The sequence below is a fragment of the Eublepharis macularius genome, chromosome 10 (genome assembly GCF_028583425.1).
Source record: "Eublepharis macularius isolate TG4126 chromosome 10, MPM_Emac_v1.0, whole genome shotgun sequence".
NCBI lineage: Eukaryota > Metazoa > Chordata > Lepidosauria > Squamata > Eublepharidae > Eublepharis > Eublepharis macularius.
In genome coordinates, this window is record NC_072799.1 from 2,064,912 (window position 1) to 2,082,653 (window position 17,742).

A 17,742-nucleotide genomic window follows, 5' to 3' on the forward strand; every position below is an offset into this window, starting at 1 on the left:
CACTCAGTATCTTTATCCAAATCATCTGCTGACATGTAGATATCCTGGTAAAGTTTGTATCACCCTGTGTAGATCTTTGGGGAGAAATTTCAAAAAGTTCGCCTCACCTTGACGTTTCAGTTGGGAGGTGTGTGAGTGTGGGCGGTGTCACAAAGGGGGAGCCGTTTGCCTTAGGAAAATACGCACCCCTATGTGAACCCTGCTGCAAAAAGCCTTAAATCATACTAAGGAAAGGAGGCAGTGAAGTCTGTGATCAATGGGTGAGAACGGGAGGAAGGAGGCACTGCACGGCAGAGCACTGGGCAGCCAAGATGGATTGGTTTTAATATCCCAGCCTGGAGCCCTAAAAATCAGCTCAGCAAAATACTGAGAGGCTGGGTTTGGAAGGAATTGGGGGGGGAGGCCCCGTGTGCCCCATCCACTAGTCTCCGTTGGCCTGGGTCCCTCTCTGACCCCCAGCAAGCACTGCTGTGGTTGACACCCAAACTATCCTACTCTGTGTAGTTCTGAGGTTCGCTTCTGGATTATCAGACTAGATGCTTAGGAAACTCTCTTGAAGAATCTCCGCTCTGGACGTGCGCTGACAGGAGAAGATACAAGCCTCTTCAATTGCTCTCTAAACACTTTCCTCTTTTTTTGACTCGTGCTTATTCCACAAGTGGGGTGGGCACATTCAGATATTTGGTATAGTATTCTTATTTGCAGGGGGAAAGTTAAAAAAAATCCAAACACGCTTCTGCATGTAAGATAGGTTCACGGCTGTCATTGATTTATTAGACTTTGTACAGACTGGGGGGGGGGGGGGCGGCGTAATGCTGAGAATGCTTCTGCTCTGCCTCTTCCAGTGCCCGGCATGACTGCTGTCAACATCCAATGCCCCACTCAAAGGGCAGGGCTGTCCTTGACTCTGAACCCACAGCTGGACACAGCAGCAGAGCTCGGCTCCCTCTCTGCCTTCCGCTCAACGGGGAGACGCCCTCTTCCAACGTGTCCCCACCAGACTCCAGATCATGAGGTTCCCTGAAAACTACTTGCACATTTGGAGAACGGGGACTCGCCTCAGCCACCCGCACTCTTCTTGCGCCATCATGAAGGGAAGTGAGCAAGAATCCCATTTTTAATGTCCTGCAAAAATATGTCAAGACCATCGCAAGAGAGACTGTCTCCATCTGCGTAAAAGTCAGGGACGGTGTGCAAAATTGCAGGGTGCTCGATCACTGCACCCCCCAGGCTGCCGATGAACTGCCCCACTTCAAGGTTCACCATGCCACGCGCCCTGTTAACCGTGCGAGAGCCACACTTGCCAAACCCACGCCTCCGCAGCAGCAGGTTGGACCACAGGATTCGGACTTGGGGGAAAAGTTCCTTCACTAGCCCCAGTTCCTGTTTTATGGTGCAACTTAACTGACCCCCACGACTGCACAGTAGGTCATTCTCGCCCAGATGCACGATCAACCCATCTGGGGCCTGGCCCTGAGCAGCCAGTTTCTGTAAGGCGGGCACAAGCTGAGGCCAGGCCATCTCCTCCTGCCCATGCCACTCCAGCAAGATGGTCTCAAGGCCCAGCTGTGAGCCTGCTGTGGTGCTGGATGCCTGCTTCTGGGCAGAGATAATCACTGATTGCCCACAAATCCACACACGCAGCTTCGAGGCTTGTCCGGGATTTCCTGGAGGAAGGAGAAGGAAAAAGCCAGGAGGTTGCTCTCTGCCGGAAGCTCTAGCTTCTAAATCACACAACCGCTCGCATGTACAACACAGAATGCCCCCAGATGCAATGCTGGGTGTCTTTCAGATAAGCCCTGCGTATCTGCCATGTATCTCAACGCATTTGTATCTGAGTCTCTGAGTGAGTGCAGAGAGGCACTTGACGTTTAATGTGCTGTGTTAATTGTTTATCTTCCTAGCAGGGATGTTTTCAGACTGTTTTTTGGAGTGTTTTGAAGAAGCATCACCTGGCAAGTAGGGGTGTGCGCTTTAGGAATCTGATTTGGGTAAAATACCTGAATCGGGCCCAATCCGGAAAGCTTTGCCAGCACTGGCCCCAATTCGGAAATCCTGAAGCAAAGCTTTCCGAAGCATTCGTAATGTTTCGTAAAGCTTCGGGCCCTCCGAGGATTGTTTATAGGGCCCTGTCACAAGCGGCAGGGCCCTTTAAACTTACCCATTTCCCACCCTTACCTCACCCCCACCCCTACTTACCCACTGCAGGAGCCTCCGGCGGCAGCGGCTCTCCCTCCCAGCCGGCCGTGGCTGCACGGTTGGCGCCGGCAGCAGGGAAGGCCCTCTCTGCCAGCTGGTCGTGATGGCCACAGCTGCGCGGCGATGGCGGCAGGGAAGGCCTTCCCCGCCGGTCAGTTGGCCAGTGCAGCCTTGGGCCGCTCCAGCCATCTGACAAGGTAAGTGGGGTGGGGGGTGGGGCTTTAAGGCGGGGTAGGGGTTTAAGGGTGGTGGTGGGCCTCCCCTCCCCCATCACTTCAGTATGCTCTGAATTTTTCCGGAGCATACTGAAGCGACTTGGAATCCCGAATCCAAAGCAGCAAGCCGCTTCGGATTTCGGGCCTTTTTCCTAACCCATTTCCCACTTCAAATAAACCCGAAGTGAGAAACCCGAATATTTCTTGGGCGCACAGCCCTGCTGGCAAGTGCTGACAGTGTCGCCCCCTGTTCAGCAAAGGCACATCTCAAGTATGTCAATCTGGTTGAAAGCTAAGCAGGTCAGAACCCCTTTTCTTCATCAGAGTCAACAATGACCAAAATAGATATTCCCGCCCACACGGATACCAAGCAGTCAGAGGCAGATGCCCCTGAAATCTGAAAAGTCTCTTTCTAACCAGAAGCCCCAGAGAGCTACTGAACTTTCAACGCAGCATCATCCCTTTCCTTGTTTCCCAAAGCAGAGCCTGAATGGAATGTTTAACGCACAATATTCTCCCTCTACGCTCCCATGCAAGCCTCCACCACGCATGCCCACCCAGGACTCACCTGAGCAAGGGGGAACGTTTCCAACTACCAGCTCTTGCTCCTCATCTTGGTTCTCTGCCTTGCTGCGTCCAGACACTCCTGCCTTGGGGCTTGGACTGGCCGCCCCTGAGTTTTCGGCCCTGCTGCTCACAGGCTGGGAGTTCACAGCGCCTTCTCCTTGGTTTGCCTGTGTATCCGATGCTTCCTCGGAAGATGACACTGCTTCATCCTCCCCTGTTGCAGCCTCCTGACTCACAGAGGGAAGGTCAGCAGGAACTGCTGAAGAGGCAAACGGAGTCAACTTTATGTTTTTTTTTTGAGTCCCCCACCCGCTGCTCTGCTAGACTGGAGCACGGGACCAAGAATGCCATTTGTACCTCCTCCCAAAATATGACAAGGCCAACATGAGACGTGGTTAACGCGAGTCAATCGCTCTCTCCTCTACAGGCTCCCCACTGCACAGTGTCCTCGGAACTGGTTCTTGGAGGCAAGCCAGGCTACCCTGGTGGGCTGGAACAGGAAACAGCCCCTCTGTTCCTGACAACCAGAAAGCTTTACTTTCATGTGCATGGGCTGCGGGAGTCTCCTACCACAGAAGTGCAGAGCAAATCACTTCATTGACTTTTATACCTTTTACACAGAACAGGAGCAGGAACAAGGAACCCACAGAAACATCACAACACACCAAACTGACCGTTGCCTCAGTGTTGCCAGCACACACTTGGGCCTGGCGTACCTGACCTGCTCGCTTCGAACTTACAGCTCCAGCCCTGACTTCCATCAGCATCTTCGTCAGATTTCCCAGGACAATAGCCAAGTACTGAACTCCCCAATCACAGCCAGAATTCAAACCGTGAACCAATCTAAAGCATCCACATTAAACACACTTATTTGCATTTTGCTCATGTAATAGTATTATATGGGATACCCCAAAACAGATTCTATTTGCCTTCGGATGGGTGGATCTCCTTTACCGCCTCCCCTTCTCATTTTCCTTTCTCCTTTGTGAGCCTCGTTCCATCTAACTGCAGCTGGAGGTATCGAGAAGGCTGCTTCCGTCGTCATTCACTACCCTTTGCTCTTCACTGGGTACCTTTATTTTCTATGGGATCCGATCTGCTCTGTCAAAGTTTCCGCGGAAAACATCTCAGCTGCAGCCCTTACCTCACTCTCACTTAAACATACATTAACACAGCCAGAGAGCTCACACATCACTGCCTCCTCCATGATCTGTCATCTTTGGCCCACGGAAGGTCCGTATCTACCACCCACTCGTGTGCTATGGACTGTGTGCAAATGACTCATGCGCTATCTTGTATGCAGTTTTTTCAGTGTTCTTCATGGTTTTCCATTCTGCTTTTCTTTTACCTGCTTGTAGTAAAACCCAATCCAGTTCCTGATTGTTTTAAATCTAGCCTAGTTGTCTGTCCCCTATCATGGTATGGGATGTGGGAAGGCTGTTCTGCAGCATCTGTAGTGTCTTTTCTGGCACGTTTTATTGCTCTACCTCTGTTATCTATTTTGCAGCAGTAAAGCCTCTCCTCATGAGCCTTAAATGTCGTGTCTGGTTAATTCCCCTTTGGGTTAGCGAAGTCACCAGGAGGCAGCGAGCTGAGGGGTCTCTCCCCCCTGCCTTCCCACAATTGTTTTTCCAGGAGCAAGAACAGCACTCTCCGTGAGACTCTGGTACATACAGGAATTGAGCCCCCTTTCCATGAACCCTTTTGGTTGCTGTCCAGCTCCACAGATGTGCCCAGAGTACTGTTACTAAGGGAAGGGGAGCAGAAATGGGTAGCCATTCAGGTAACACTCCTCCTCCCTGGCCATCTCAGCCCAGAAACGAGCATCAGTCACTACAGATGTTTTGCCATCTTCTGGGCATGAAGCAGGGGTCACTGGGGGTGCGGGGAGGGGTGGCTGTTGTGAATTCCCTGCATTGCGCAGGGGGTTGGACTAGAGGACCCTAGAGGTCCCTTCCAACCCTATGATTCTCCGATTCCTTAAAATCAGAGATTAACGCAGAATATTCTCCCCTACACTTCTGTTCTGCAGCCCACCACCCCAACAATTACTCACCTGAGGAAGCTGGCACGCTTGCAACCTCCAGATGCTGCTCGGCTCTTGGTTCTTGGTTCTTGACTTCATGGCTTCCGGACGTTCCTGGGTGAGGACCTGGACTAGCCACACCTGAGTTCCTGGCCTTGCCGCTCACCAGCTGGGAGCTCGCAGCCCCCTCCCTTGCGCCTGTCCGCGTTCTCAACACTTCCTCAGAAGATGAGACGGCTCCTTCCTCCTGAATTGCAACCTTCTCATTCACAGAGACAAGTCCAGAAGAAGTAACGGAAGGAGCAAGTGGCGCTAAGTTCGTGCCTTTCTTGAGCCCGCCACCTGCCACTCCGCTAGACTGGAGCACGTGGGCAAGAATCCCATTCTTTATATCCTCCAAAAATATGTCAATGCCTGCGTCAGACAGGTTTGCTTTATCCATGTACAGCTCAGTGTCTTCGGATGAAATTCTCGGGTGTTTGATCACAGCACCCCCATGGCTTTTGACGCACTTTCCCACATCCGTGTTCAGTTTCTTCCGCTGCCTGTCTCTTTCTCCTCCATGCCAGATTCCCTGTGGTATCACCTCTGACCAAATCACCCTGACTTGGGGGAGAAGTTCCCGAAGCAGGGAGAATGCTCTTTTCACTGTACTAAATGAGGATGAATCGAAGGCAGGCACTAAATCGTTTCCTCCCAGATGAAGGATCAATGCATTTGGGGCCTGGCCCTGAGCCGCTAGATTCTGGAATAGGGGAAGGAGCCAAGTCCAGGTCATCTCTTCTTGCCCGTGCCACTCCAGAACAAGACTCTCCTCCAGGCCCAGCTGCCAACCTTCTGTAGTGAGGGACGCCCGTTTCTGGGCAGAGACGACCAGAGAGTCTCCACAAATCTGCACTCGGGGCTTCGAGACTCGCCCGGGACTTCCTGCAGAAAATTAAAAAGATAACCAAGACCCATGAAGTTAAGCAACACTCTCAAGTTCCTCAAACAGACCTCAGTGAACACGCACGTGAGCCACACCCTTTGTGCACATCACCCCCCTATGTCCTCAAAAGGCACCTCTCAGCAATGCTGGAATATGGAAGGTGAGAACGCAAGTACTCCTGTCAGTAACTCAGCACTGGTCAAGAGAGTGAAACTGGAAGCGACAACTGGAAATCAGAGGTCTGCTGCCTTTAAATACGGAAAGCTGATCCCAGCTACCCTGGGAGCATTCTGGGTAAGCCTGTCTTCAGATTGTAAGCATTAGGAGGCAGACGCACGAACCAACTAAACTTGATTACTGTCATGTCTCCTTGCGGCGTAAGACCAGAGACCCTTCAACCACATAAGGCCTCTCTCCCCCATGCGCCTCCTTGGCCAGTGCGCACTTATTTATTTCATACAATGATGTTCTGCATTGCTGGGTCCCCTTTTCCTCAGTTACACCTCATTGCCTTTCTATGGCTGATTCTGCACACGTTGGATAATGCGCTTCCAATCCTCTTTATAGATCATTTGGAACGGATTTTTTCATGTGCGGAACAAAAAATCCACCCCAAACGATGGATAAAGTGCATTGAAAGTGCATTATCCAATGTGTGCGGAATCAGCCTACATCTACCTTTTTACTGTGCTTCCCTCCTCTGGTGGTGGTGGTGGCAGCAATGTGAGCTTGGGCAGCATCACCTCCCACTGGCTGAGGATACCCAAACCTTCCTGCCCTGGGCCTCTGGCCCACAGGCCTCCTTTGGGAGCCCTCCCCAATGTCTGATGGTATGAGCCTGCCCTTTCTCCCTGAGCTGGCACTCGCCTCCCAAGGTGTCAGCCTCTCCCCCTCGGTGCCACGGTCCCTCCCAGCGCTTCAGCCCCAGAGCCTCCCAAGATTACGACTCGCTGCTTCCCACCTGGTCTGGGCCTCCGGCGTCTCCCCCCCTGCAATGCCACCTCCCTGATTCCTTCCCCCACCTTTCTGGATCCTGCTGCCTTGAAGCTCATCGTCAGACCACCTTCAGGAGCCCTCTGCAGCTCCTTGCCTTCCTCACGCATCTGACGAAGAGAACTGTGATTCTCGAAAGCTTGTGCTACAGTAAAATTGGTTAGTCTTAAAGGTGCTACTGGACTCTTCTCGATTTTGCTACTACAGACTAACACGGCTAACTCCTCTGGACCTATTGCCTTCCTCCGACATTGCTTCATTTCTGGCTTTCATTTCTGGCTTTTGAAGGTGCCTGCGGTCAAGACAGGCTTCGCTCCTCTGGCAGCAGCAGCACACACCTTCCACAATAATTAAACAATTAAATAAATAATTAAATAAATAAATCCTAGCTCCTCACCCAAGTGATGACCAGTACCAGTTGCAGCTCCAGGTACCAGTTCCTGCTCCGTCTCTTGGCTGCCTGCTTTGCTGCTCAGATCACTGCCTTCCTGGGAGCTGAGAGCCACCAGGCATTTGCTCTCCGTCTCAGCGCTCACAGCAGTGGCTTCATTGGGGCTAGGACTCGCCACATGTAGGTTCTCGGCCGTGGCATTTCCAGCAGTGCCTTCATTCAAGCTAGGACTTGCTGCACCTGGATTCTCTGCCTCACTGCTCACAGAAGTGTCTTCCTGGGGGCTAGGAGCTGCCACATGCAAGTCCTCTGTCTTGCTGCTTGCAATAGTGTCTTGCTGGGAGCTGGGACCGATTGCATTTTCACTCGCTGCCTTGTCGCTCGGGGCCATGTCTTGCGGGGGCCACTGATCCAACACATGTTGGTTCTCTTCTTCCATACTTGCAGTAATGCCTTGATGGGTGCACGCATCCACCACACACTGGTTTTCTGCCTTGCCATTATCAGCAGTACCATGGTGGGAGCTATGAGCCTCTATAGGTTGTTTCTCTGCCTCACCACTCACAGCAGTACCTTGCTGGGGACACGGATCTGCCACACGTTTCTTCTTTACCTTGCCTTTCAAAGAAGTGTCTTTCTTGGGGCACAGACCCGCCACATTTTTGTCTTTTGCCTTGCCACTCGAAGAGCTATCTTTCTCGGGGCACAGACCCGCCACATTTTTGTCTTTTGCCTTGCCGCTCGAAGAGCTATCTTTCCTGGGGCACAGACTTGCCACATTTTTGTCTTTTGCCTTGCCACTCGAAGAGCTTTCTTTCTCGGGGCACAGACCCACCACATTTTTGTCTTTTGCCTTGCCACTCGAAGAGCTCTCTTTCTCAGGGCACATACTCACCACATTTTTGTCTTTTGCCTTGCCATTTGAAGAGCTTTCTTTCTCGGGGCACAGACCCACCACATTTTTGTCTTTTGCCTTGCCACTTGAAGAGCTCTCTTTCTCAGGGCACATACTCGCCACATTTTTGTCTTTTGCCTTGCCACTCGAAGAGCTATCTTTCTCGGGGCACAGACCCACCACATTTTTGTCTTTTGCCTTGCCACTCGAAGAGCTATCTTTCCTGGGGCACAGACTTGCCACATTTTTGTCTTTTGCCTTGCCACTCGAAGAGCTTTCTTTCTTGGGGCACAGACCCACCACATTTTTGTCTTTTGCCTTGCCACTCGAAGAGCTCTCTTTCTTGGGGCACAGACTTGCCACATTTTTGTCTTTTGCCTTGCCACTCGAAGAGCTTTCTTTCTCAGGGCACAGATCTGCCACATTTTTGTCTTTTGCCTTGCCACTCGAAGAGCTCTCTTTCTTGGGGCACCGGCCTGCCACATGTTTGTCCTTTGCCGTGTCACTCTGAGAGATGTCTTTCTTAGGACATGGACTCCCCTCTTTTTTGGTTTTTCCCTTGATGCTCTTAGCATTGCCTTGGTGGGTGTCTGGAACCACCACATTGCTGCTTGTAGAGGTTGCCTGCTGGAGGCTGGAACTTGCCATGCTTGGGTTCTTTGCCTTCCTGGCTGCAGAGTAACCTTGCTGGCGGCTTCGACCATCTTCACTTGCGCTTGGTCGCCTGGAGGAGGCTTCTTTAGAATCCCAGACAGCTTCAATTACCTGGGTTGTAACCAGCTGGATCATGGAAACAAGGTCTGAGGGCACAGCTGGTGTGTCTGTCCGCCCAGCTGCAAGGTGCGTAGAGTCCCTTCCTCGGTGAAGTCTCCTGCCTGCTCCTCCTTGAGCCTGGAGCTGTGCCATGGCTTGAAGCACACTTTTCTCTGTAAGAGAAGCCAGTGCCGAGGGCTCAGGATCATCACGCCTCCGCTCTCTGGGCACCAACCTACTGCGTTCCTGTTCTTGTCTTCCTGTCCCTATAAACAACTTCTGGCGTGGACTACCCTCCTGCGTCCACTCCAAATCCTCACGTCTCTTTTCCTGGTAGTTGGAACTACTGTGGGTCCGCTTCCGTTCATCATATCTGTTTTCTGAATGAGGTGTCCAGGTATGTTGTCTCTCTGCAGGCGTGACAAAGGTAAGAAAAAACAAGCGGTTAACCTTGCACTGAGTTTAACGGAACAACCTGATGCTGAGTTGCTCCCATCAGTGAGCTTAAGCTGAAGGGACTCTGCACAAGGCTGGACAGCCAGACACCCACTCCCCACTCAGATGCCCGCCCTTACGGGCAAAACCTGCACGCGACCATTTTCAACACGTCAGATTCTGCTTCCCCACTTTCCCTGCAGCCACACAAAAAGGGGGCTGTTTCACTTTGGGAAAGCGGCAGAGAGGGGAGGGCAGGAGCCCCTCTTCTGAGCACACTGCGGTTCCAAGCCCAATCAGGCTCCCGTGTTAAGACGACGTTCCCCACGGCTGGTCTAGGGCTGCCAGGAAAGGGTCGGGGGCTCATTAAAAAATGTCAAGTACAGCCGGGCCTGAGGAGACCAGGAAGGCAAAACAAAGCAGAAGACCAGCCTCCTGTCCCAACAGCAGCCCTTTAGATCCGGCTCGTCCGAAACGGCCTCCTCCCTGCAGGGCGCAGCATGCAAGACAGCGGCATTCTGGAGTTATTTCAAAACTACCAAAAGAATTGCAAAGGAAATCTGAACAGAAATAGGGACGAGCACTCCGTGGGCGCTCTGCCCTTCAGAGTTGACTGGCGGGTGACTTTTGTGGTGCAGGGCTTAGTGCACTGGGCGAAGACGAGTGAGACCAAGCTTTAAACTCTCACCCTGCCAATCAGGCTCACTCGATGCTTGGCTAGTTACTCTTCCCAGACCCAGCCCACCTCACAGAGTTGGGAGGATAAAATGGGGAAGGGAGAGAACAGAGACGAAGTAATCAGATTGAGATCCTGGGAGAAAGAATAAGACTAAAAACAATTCATTAAAATATCTTAATGTGGTTTTATTACTTGATGTTACCCACTCTCAGCCTGTCTGCGGGGAGAGCGAGCTATACATTTAATAAATAAATAATAATTTAAAAATATTCACATCTACCTTATTTTCTTAGACTCAAGGTGGCTAACAATACAACTACAAGTTGCAAGGGCACAAAACAAGAGTCCAGTAAATATATATATATATATATATATATACACACATACACACATTATCAACCAGTCCACTAGGTGCAAGCCCTGTTCCAGCTCCAGCTGCTCTTACCTAAGAGGCCAGCAGGTCGAGTGACTGACTCAGGAGGAATCCGGCCAACCAGGGGCAGGACATCCTTTTTTTCTTTCACTCCTTTCTCAATCTGTTGCGCTTACATATTCTGTGAGTGCTTCTAATTTCCATATTAAACTTCTTTACACTTTCAATGCAACGGGTCCATAGTTTGTGATTCACCTTGTTCAGCCCCTGTTCAGCCCATGCGGACCATGAGCAGGCTGGGGAGGGTTTTCAACCAGGCATGTTGGTCCCCTCAGCAACCAGAGAGGGAAGGGGGGAAACGCCACCACCGAGCACTGCTTTTAAACGGCAAAGCAGCAGAGCGTGCCTGATCGCAAGCCGGGGGCAGCAGTGGTGGGGGGAGCCATGCTGGGCTGCATATCAACTCTGCCAAGCTCAGCCAGGGCTATCACATGCAAAACAGGCCCGCAGTATCCTTAACCATCTCTGGACCAAATGCAGGGGACATACTATGAAAACATGCTCTTGTCTGATGTAGGAACCTGTGGAAGGAGAAACACTCTTGAAGAAAGATAGCCCCAACCACTCCCATCCCCCAGGTCAGGGCTGACGACGGACCGTATCGCTAGCTGAAGCTAACCAAGACAAAGCGATACATGAGGCCGCTGAATCCTTCATCTGGCTTTCAGTCACGCAGGCCAAATCAGCACCTTCATCTCTGAGCAAATCATGCCTCAGAGGGCCCTTATTATTTACCGATTGGCATTAATCATGCAGGTCAAAGTGGAGGGACAAGTCCCTACTTTACGGGAAGGGCAGAATGGGTTCACAGGGACAGTGCTGCATGCACAGCCGACAGAAAGTAAAAATGTGACAAGTTAAAACAATCTTTACGGCTTTATTATGGCACTTCTATGTGGCTTTTCCCCTGAGGGACCAATTTTCAGACCAAATTAAAGAAACAGATTTAAATAACCAAATACATCCCAGGCAGGTCCTGCTGCAGCAAGAAGTCATGTTATCGTATTGGTATGTTAATATGGAAACTATGAGCCAAGCTACAAGTGACTCCTGACACAGGTTGGACACTTGTCAGCTTCCCTCACGTTTTGATGGGAAATGTAGGCGTCCTGGTTTTACAGCTTGGCTCTCCATTACAGCTGCAAGACCAGGATGCCTACATTTCCCATCAAAACTTGAGGGAAGCTGACAAGTGTCCAACCTGTGTCAGGCATCACTTGTAGCTTGGCTCTGAGACCCCTGGCATAGCCCTCTCAAGGGAGAAAATATTGTATTGTTTTATTGCTTAATTCAGTCTCAATCGAGCATAGGAATCAAGCGGGCAGTAAAAAAGCTTCACTGACAACAATGAAGGGAAAGGCTCACGCCACCTAGATCTGCCTCTCCCCCTCCTTTCAAAGTGCCAGCTGTGCCTCAGTTCTTTTGATCTCTCTGTGGTCACAATTCCACAAATGGATCAGGCTCACATTCCACACTAACAAATAAACATATCTTCCCTCAACAGAACACCTTTATTCAGCTCTTTTCCTGTGTTTCCGCATTTCCCACACACCACAGAAACAGACCAAAAGGTTAGTGCGATTCCTTCTAGGAAGAGATACCCAATACTCTAATGCTGTGTTTTTCTGTACTCTTGCCATGAGTTGTCTGTCCTGACGCTTACTACCATCCATTAAAATCCCTTACATCATACCCTCCCCCCCCCCATCAAACCAACCAGCTAGACTCACTCAATACCTTTCAAACTTTCTGGTTTAAATCCAATCACAAACCTATTAGACTTTAAGCTGCCAAGAGTGGCCTTTTCATATCTACTATGGGGCAGCTGCTGTTACTTCAGAGGAGACATGCTCCAGAATTTCAGCAAGAAAGTCAAAACAATTTTGTTACCTGGAGATCTTCTTGAGTTTTCCAATTCTCTCTCCAAGCTGGAAGAAGTACAAGAACATCTACTTGAATCCAGTGGTCGCCATGGAGACATTGACCTGGGTCTGGGACTTGGAAAACGCCATGGACTTCGACTTCTTGGCCGACTCTGTCTGTGACTCCCAGGGCTCCTTGATCGCGACCGAGTTCGATGCCTGGTGTAGTCAGAGCTCCTTAATGGTGACCAAGTTTGATGCTTGGTGCGGCCAGAGTTCCTTGATGGTGACCGAGTTTGATGCTTGGTGTGGCCAGAGCTCCTTGATCGCGACCGAGTTCGATGCTTGGTGTGGCCAGAGCTCCTTGATGGTGACCGAGTTTGATGCTTGGTGCGGCCAGAGTTCCTTGATGGTGACTGAGTTTGATGCTTGGTGTGGCCAGAGCTCCTTGATCGCGACCGAGTTTGACGCCTGGTGTGGCCAGAGCTCCTTGATGGTGACTGAGTTTGATGCTTGGTGTGGCCAGAGCTCCTTGATCGCGACCGAGTTTGACGCCTGGTGTGGCCAGAACTCCTTGATGGTGACCAAGTTTGATGCTTGGTGTGGCCAGAGCTCCTTGATGGTGACTGAGTTTGATGCTTGGTGTGGCCAGAGCTCCTTGATCGCGACCGAGTTTGACGCCTGGTGTGGCCAGAACTCCTTGATGGTGACCAAGTTTGATGCTTGGTGTGGCCAGAGCTCCTTGATCGCGACCGAGTTCGACGCCTGGTGTGGCCAGAGCTCCTTGATGGTGACCGAGTTTGATGCTTGGTGTGGCCAGAGCTCCTTGATGGTGACTGAGTTTGACGCTTGGTGTGGCCAGAGCTCCTTGATCGCGACCGAGTTTGACGCCTGGTGTGGCCAGAGCTCCTTGATGGTGACTGAGTTTGACGCTTGGTGTGGCCACAGCTCCTTGATCGTGACCGAGTTTGACGCCTGGTGTGGCCAGAGCTCCTTGATGGTGACTGAGTTTGATGCTTGGTGTGGCCAGAGCTCCTTGATCGTGACCGACTTCGACGCCTGGTGTGGCCAGAGCTCCTTGATCGCGACCGAGTTCGACGCCTGGTGTAGCCAGAGCTCCTTGATCGTGACCGAGTTCGACACCTAGTGTGGCCCGAGCTCCTTGATGGTGACTGAGTTCCATGCCTGTAGTGGCTAGAGCTTGAGCATCTTGAACGTTTCGGGCTAGGACTGGCACAACGTCGCCTTGATGTGTGCCTCTCCTCTCCATCACCTTTGCATCTGTGAAACAGGCAGATACCAAGATTTTCTCAAACATGTTCACTATGAAAGAAATACCCTAACGAAGTTAGGGGGAAAGGGTGATGTATTACTTTGCCTCCAGTTATTCTATCTGGAGCCTTAACCAACAGGGACACATGCTCCCTTCTGAGAAAAAAAAGTAGATGTCATAATAGAAATCCGGCCTGTGCCAAAGAGTGTAATTTGGAAAGCTACTGTTGTGTACGGAGAGTGAAATGCCAGATGAGAAGGAGAGAGACTGGTGTTCCAATCTCTACTCTGTCGAAAGGTTCACTGTGGGCTGATCACTGGCTCTCTGCTCCAATTACCTAACTCGTTAGCTGTCATGAGGATGGACTGGAGGAGGGGAGAAATAGATACACTGCTCTGAGCTCTGGGCAGGAAGGATGGGATAAAAATGTGAGATGGATCAAGTTGAAAAGAAGATAAATTTGAAAAGAAGGAAAATGTAATGGTTATTCAAAGCCAAAACAGATTTCAAGAGGCAACCATGCTTATTATAATTGGTGGTGGAATGTGCCATAAAGGTAAAGTTGACTTATGGTGACCCCTGCTGGGGTTTTCAAGGCAAAACTAATATAGTTTACCATTAACTGCCTCTGCAATGCATCCCTGGTTGGAGGTCTGCCAGCCAATTACTAACCCAGGGTGACCATGCTTAGCTTCTGAGATCTGGTAAGATTGGGCTTGCCTGTGTTATCCAAGTCAAGGCGTATAAAGGAAGGACTGCACCAACCTGTACCAACATCATCTAGTTTTCCCGACCTCCTCCTGCGTGCCATCTGGGACTCTGGCTCCTGAGCAGTAAACACCTGAATGGGCTCACCGAGATATCGCCCAGCTCCAGCTCCTATGTAAGTGGACATCCCTGGGCTATACCCAATTAAACCACCCCCAAAGGTTCTCTCCTGTAACTGAGGCCACTAGGTTGGCCCAGCAGCTGCCTGGTACTCTGTTGTCTTCAGATTCATTTGCACATGGGTTTGATTCCCCACTCCTCCACTTGAGGCCAGCTGGGTGACCCTGGGCTAGTCGCGGCTCTCTGGAGCTCTCTCAGCCCCACCCACCTCACAGGGTGTTTTTTGTGGGGATAATAATAGCATACTTTGTAAACTGCTCTGAGTGGGTGTTCAGTTGTCCTGAAGGGCGGAATGTAAACTGAATGTTATTATTATTATAGATTTAGCCACCTAGGTTTTGCTGAGATCAATGTATATTGGCACTATCAGGTTCCCGCAGCCAGTCTCACCCACACATCCTGAGACTGCCTCCAAATTGCATGTTTCTGGCAAGACGCTACATCTAGGATTAATCTCACACTATCTAGTAAATGGTGCCGACAGCAAATAACTTCATCCTAGGCCATGCACCACATTTATGGACACTTCCCAAGCATCATGGGTTATGGCAGCTTCAGCCGCCAAGTGACTAATCTTGCAGCACTGGAAATCTGAGGATGGCGGAGTCAGTCATGGATCTTCAAATAAGGAGGAGAATCTCATACAACGGATGAAAAGACCCTGAGACTTTCACCTCCATCTAGCAAGATTTCTTATATTTCTTTGAACAATCAGACTTCTCCTTTCGGCATTTCTCGTTTAACTGGATCCATATTGCAGCTTCTCACTGCCCCCCCCCACCCCAGTTCTCACCATCCTTTAAAAAACCCAGAATACTCTTATCTACGTAGGTGTGTGGCTCTTTCTGTCTCTCCTTCCTTGTCTCTTTTCTTGTTGATGGACTTTTGTGTGGAGAGAGTGGGATGGGTGGTAGGGGTACTTAGGGGTTTGTATCCTGGTATATCTACCATTCTGCATAGAGAAACAACCAACATTTCTCATTTTTAAAAAACAAAGGGACTTGTGTTTCTGTAAAGCACTAAGAAATTAATAGAGCACAGGCAGCATTAACATTTCAACCACGATGGCGACAAAGCTGACAGCGGGGCAAAGCCGTAGCAGCTAGAGGGGTTCTGTATTTGTGCCAGGGCTGTTCCTGGCACGTAAAAGTAACTGACATTCCAAACAGATCAATAACATCACAATTTCACACTGATGACACGCTGCAGCTACATCAAGCAAGGATAAACAGGGGGAGCCACAGTGGGCAACACAGAAGATGGTCGCCTGCCTCCAAGAAACAATGTGCTTCAAGGCATAGGCTGACGTTCCCAGATCCAAACAATATATTATCAGTACCAGCAACTAGGGTTGTGCAGGAACGGAAAGACTCGGATTTCCCGCTTCAGAATTTCTAAGGCGGGAAAGAGAATCGGAAATAAGCCATTTCCGAAGTGGCAAGCTACTTGTTGCCCTGCTTTGGTGTGCTCCGTGAAGTATGGGAGCACACCGAAACTTCCCACCCCACCGCTTATTTCACCGGATGGGAGAGGGAGGAGGGGGCTCCCTCTTCCCCTCACATCGGGTGGCAGGACTTCCTATGGTTCAGCTGGCTAGTGGGGCGGGGCGGGGGGGGGGAATCCATCTACGGGCCCGCTGAAGTTTAAAGGCAAGCAGCAGGGAAAGGGCCCTTGAAGCTTCAGCTGGGCTGCGGGGGATCCTCACCAAAGCAACACTCAGGGTCTGAGGAATGCCAAGGGAAACATGCAAAGAAGTCCTTCTTCAGATCAAGTGAGGCTTGAACTCTGAAAATCCAAATCCCAGGTAATACAAGTTTTCTACAAATTTGTGAAGGACGAAAAGTAGGCAGACTGATCTGTGATTTCCCAGAAAGCTCTAAGATGCCTTCTAAAAACTAGATGTTACGGTTGATTGTTTTTACACCTTCAATTATTTGCTATCCCAGTTCCTTCTTCATTGCCTGGTAACTCATCTTTCTTTTATCAGAATTTCTGCCCCTCCCCTTCTATTTTGGACAAGCCTTTTAAAAGGAAATCTTGCTTTCTATGATTCCCTTGACACTGCTATTTAGCCATATTGGCATTTTCTTGGAATTTTTGATACCCATTAATACATTCTAGATGAAATTTGATTATAGTGGTTTTAAATAACCTTCAAGTGCCAGGATGGGGTTTGGACTTCCTTTACCTCCTCTTTTTAATATACTAATCTGTTCATTTTGAGGAATTCCCTCTTCAGAAATTGATCACTGAATGTCATAATCAACGTCCTACGAGGCAATACCATACTATTCGAGCCACTATCCCGAAGAGTTTCAACAACACTCCTGTCTCCAGTAAGATGATGGGAATTTTTCAGTATTACACTCAAGAATCTTATTCCCCCCCTCCCCCCCCCAAAACCCAGCTCTTTTTCAGGGTGTAAGCTTTTGAGGAGGACTTCTGACTCTCTAAGGTGCCAAAGGACTCAAATCCAACTATTCTACAGCAGACCAACACAGCTACATATCTGAAACTGTGACCAAGGGAAGTAATCATAGTTCAAGCATTACCTTTTGGATGGAGAGCTGACTTCAGGGTGCCAGTTGGGGTACCTGTTTTGAGAACATTAATGTCAGTAATCTGTTAACTGCATTGCTGTTTTAATATGGAGTATCGTGCTAGCAAAAAGAACAAGGGAAAAGGCCAACTGCTCCCACCGAAGATTCCCAGGCCACAGAAGCTGCCTCTCCTCTCCTTGGCCTTCTCCACCCACTCTCGTTCCTTCTCCTGTGACGCAGGTACCATGGAAACCCGCCTGGCAGCTGACATGCCGACGACCTACTATACTCTCTCCATGCAAGCGGCACCTGGCCTGCTCAAGTGGTCCAGAGTTCCAACGGATCAGGAGACCCTGCCTCCATGAGGCATGGATGAATGCATCCTCACAAAAGGGACACTCAGGGTCTGTGGAGTGCTCCAAGGAAAAGAGGGAAACGAGTCCCTTCTTCAGATCAGGGGTCTGGAGGGAGCTCTCACTCCCGAAAGCTTGCACTCTGAATATCTTGTTAAGGTACTATTGGGACTGAAATCCTGCCTTCTTCAGATGAGTTTCTTTGGTGGAGGTCCAGTTTAAGGACACAAAAGAGGAAAAGTTCAGATTTCTGCACACCGCCAGAATTTTATAAACCTCTATCAGCTCTGCCCCCTTCAGCTGCCTGGCAAT

At 50.2% G+C, this 17,742-nt stretch overlaps 1 protein-coding gene across 2 annotated transcripts in view; it reads right to left on the reverse strand.

Annotated features, from left to right (window-relative positions):
• Nucleotides 1-760: 760 nt before the first annotated feature.
• LOC129336654 (serine/arginine repetitive matrix protein 2-like) overlaps nt 761-17,742 on the reverse strand; it is a 32,015-nt gene continuing 15,033 nt past the window's right edge. Inside the window, exons 4-9 of one of the 2 annotated variants that reach the window (XM_054989916.1) lie at nt 17,090-17,131; nt 12,405-13,657; nt 7,326-9,377; nt 5,038-5,934; nt 2,983-3,237; nt 761-1,667 (exon numbers count right to left, since the gene is read on the reverse strand). In XM_054989916.1, the coding sequence (XP_054845891.1) occupies nt 1,087-1,667; nt 2,983-3,237; nt 5,038-5,934; nt 7,326-9,377; nt 12,405-13,657; nt 17,090-17,131 (5,080 nt within the window). In that variant the 3' untranslated portion in view covers nt 761-1,086. Of the gene's footprint in view, nt 1,668-2,982; nt 3,241-5,037; nt 5,935-7,325; nt 9,378-12,404; nt 13,658-17,089; nt 17,132-17,742 lie in introns of both variants that reach the window. The other variant, XM_054989915.1, reaches the window with a different exon arrangement.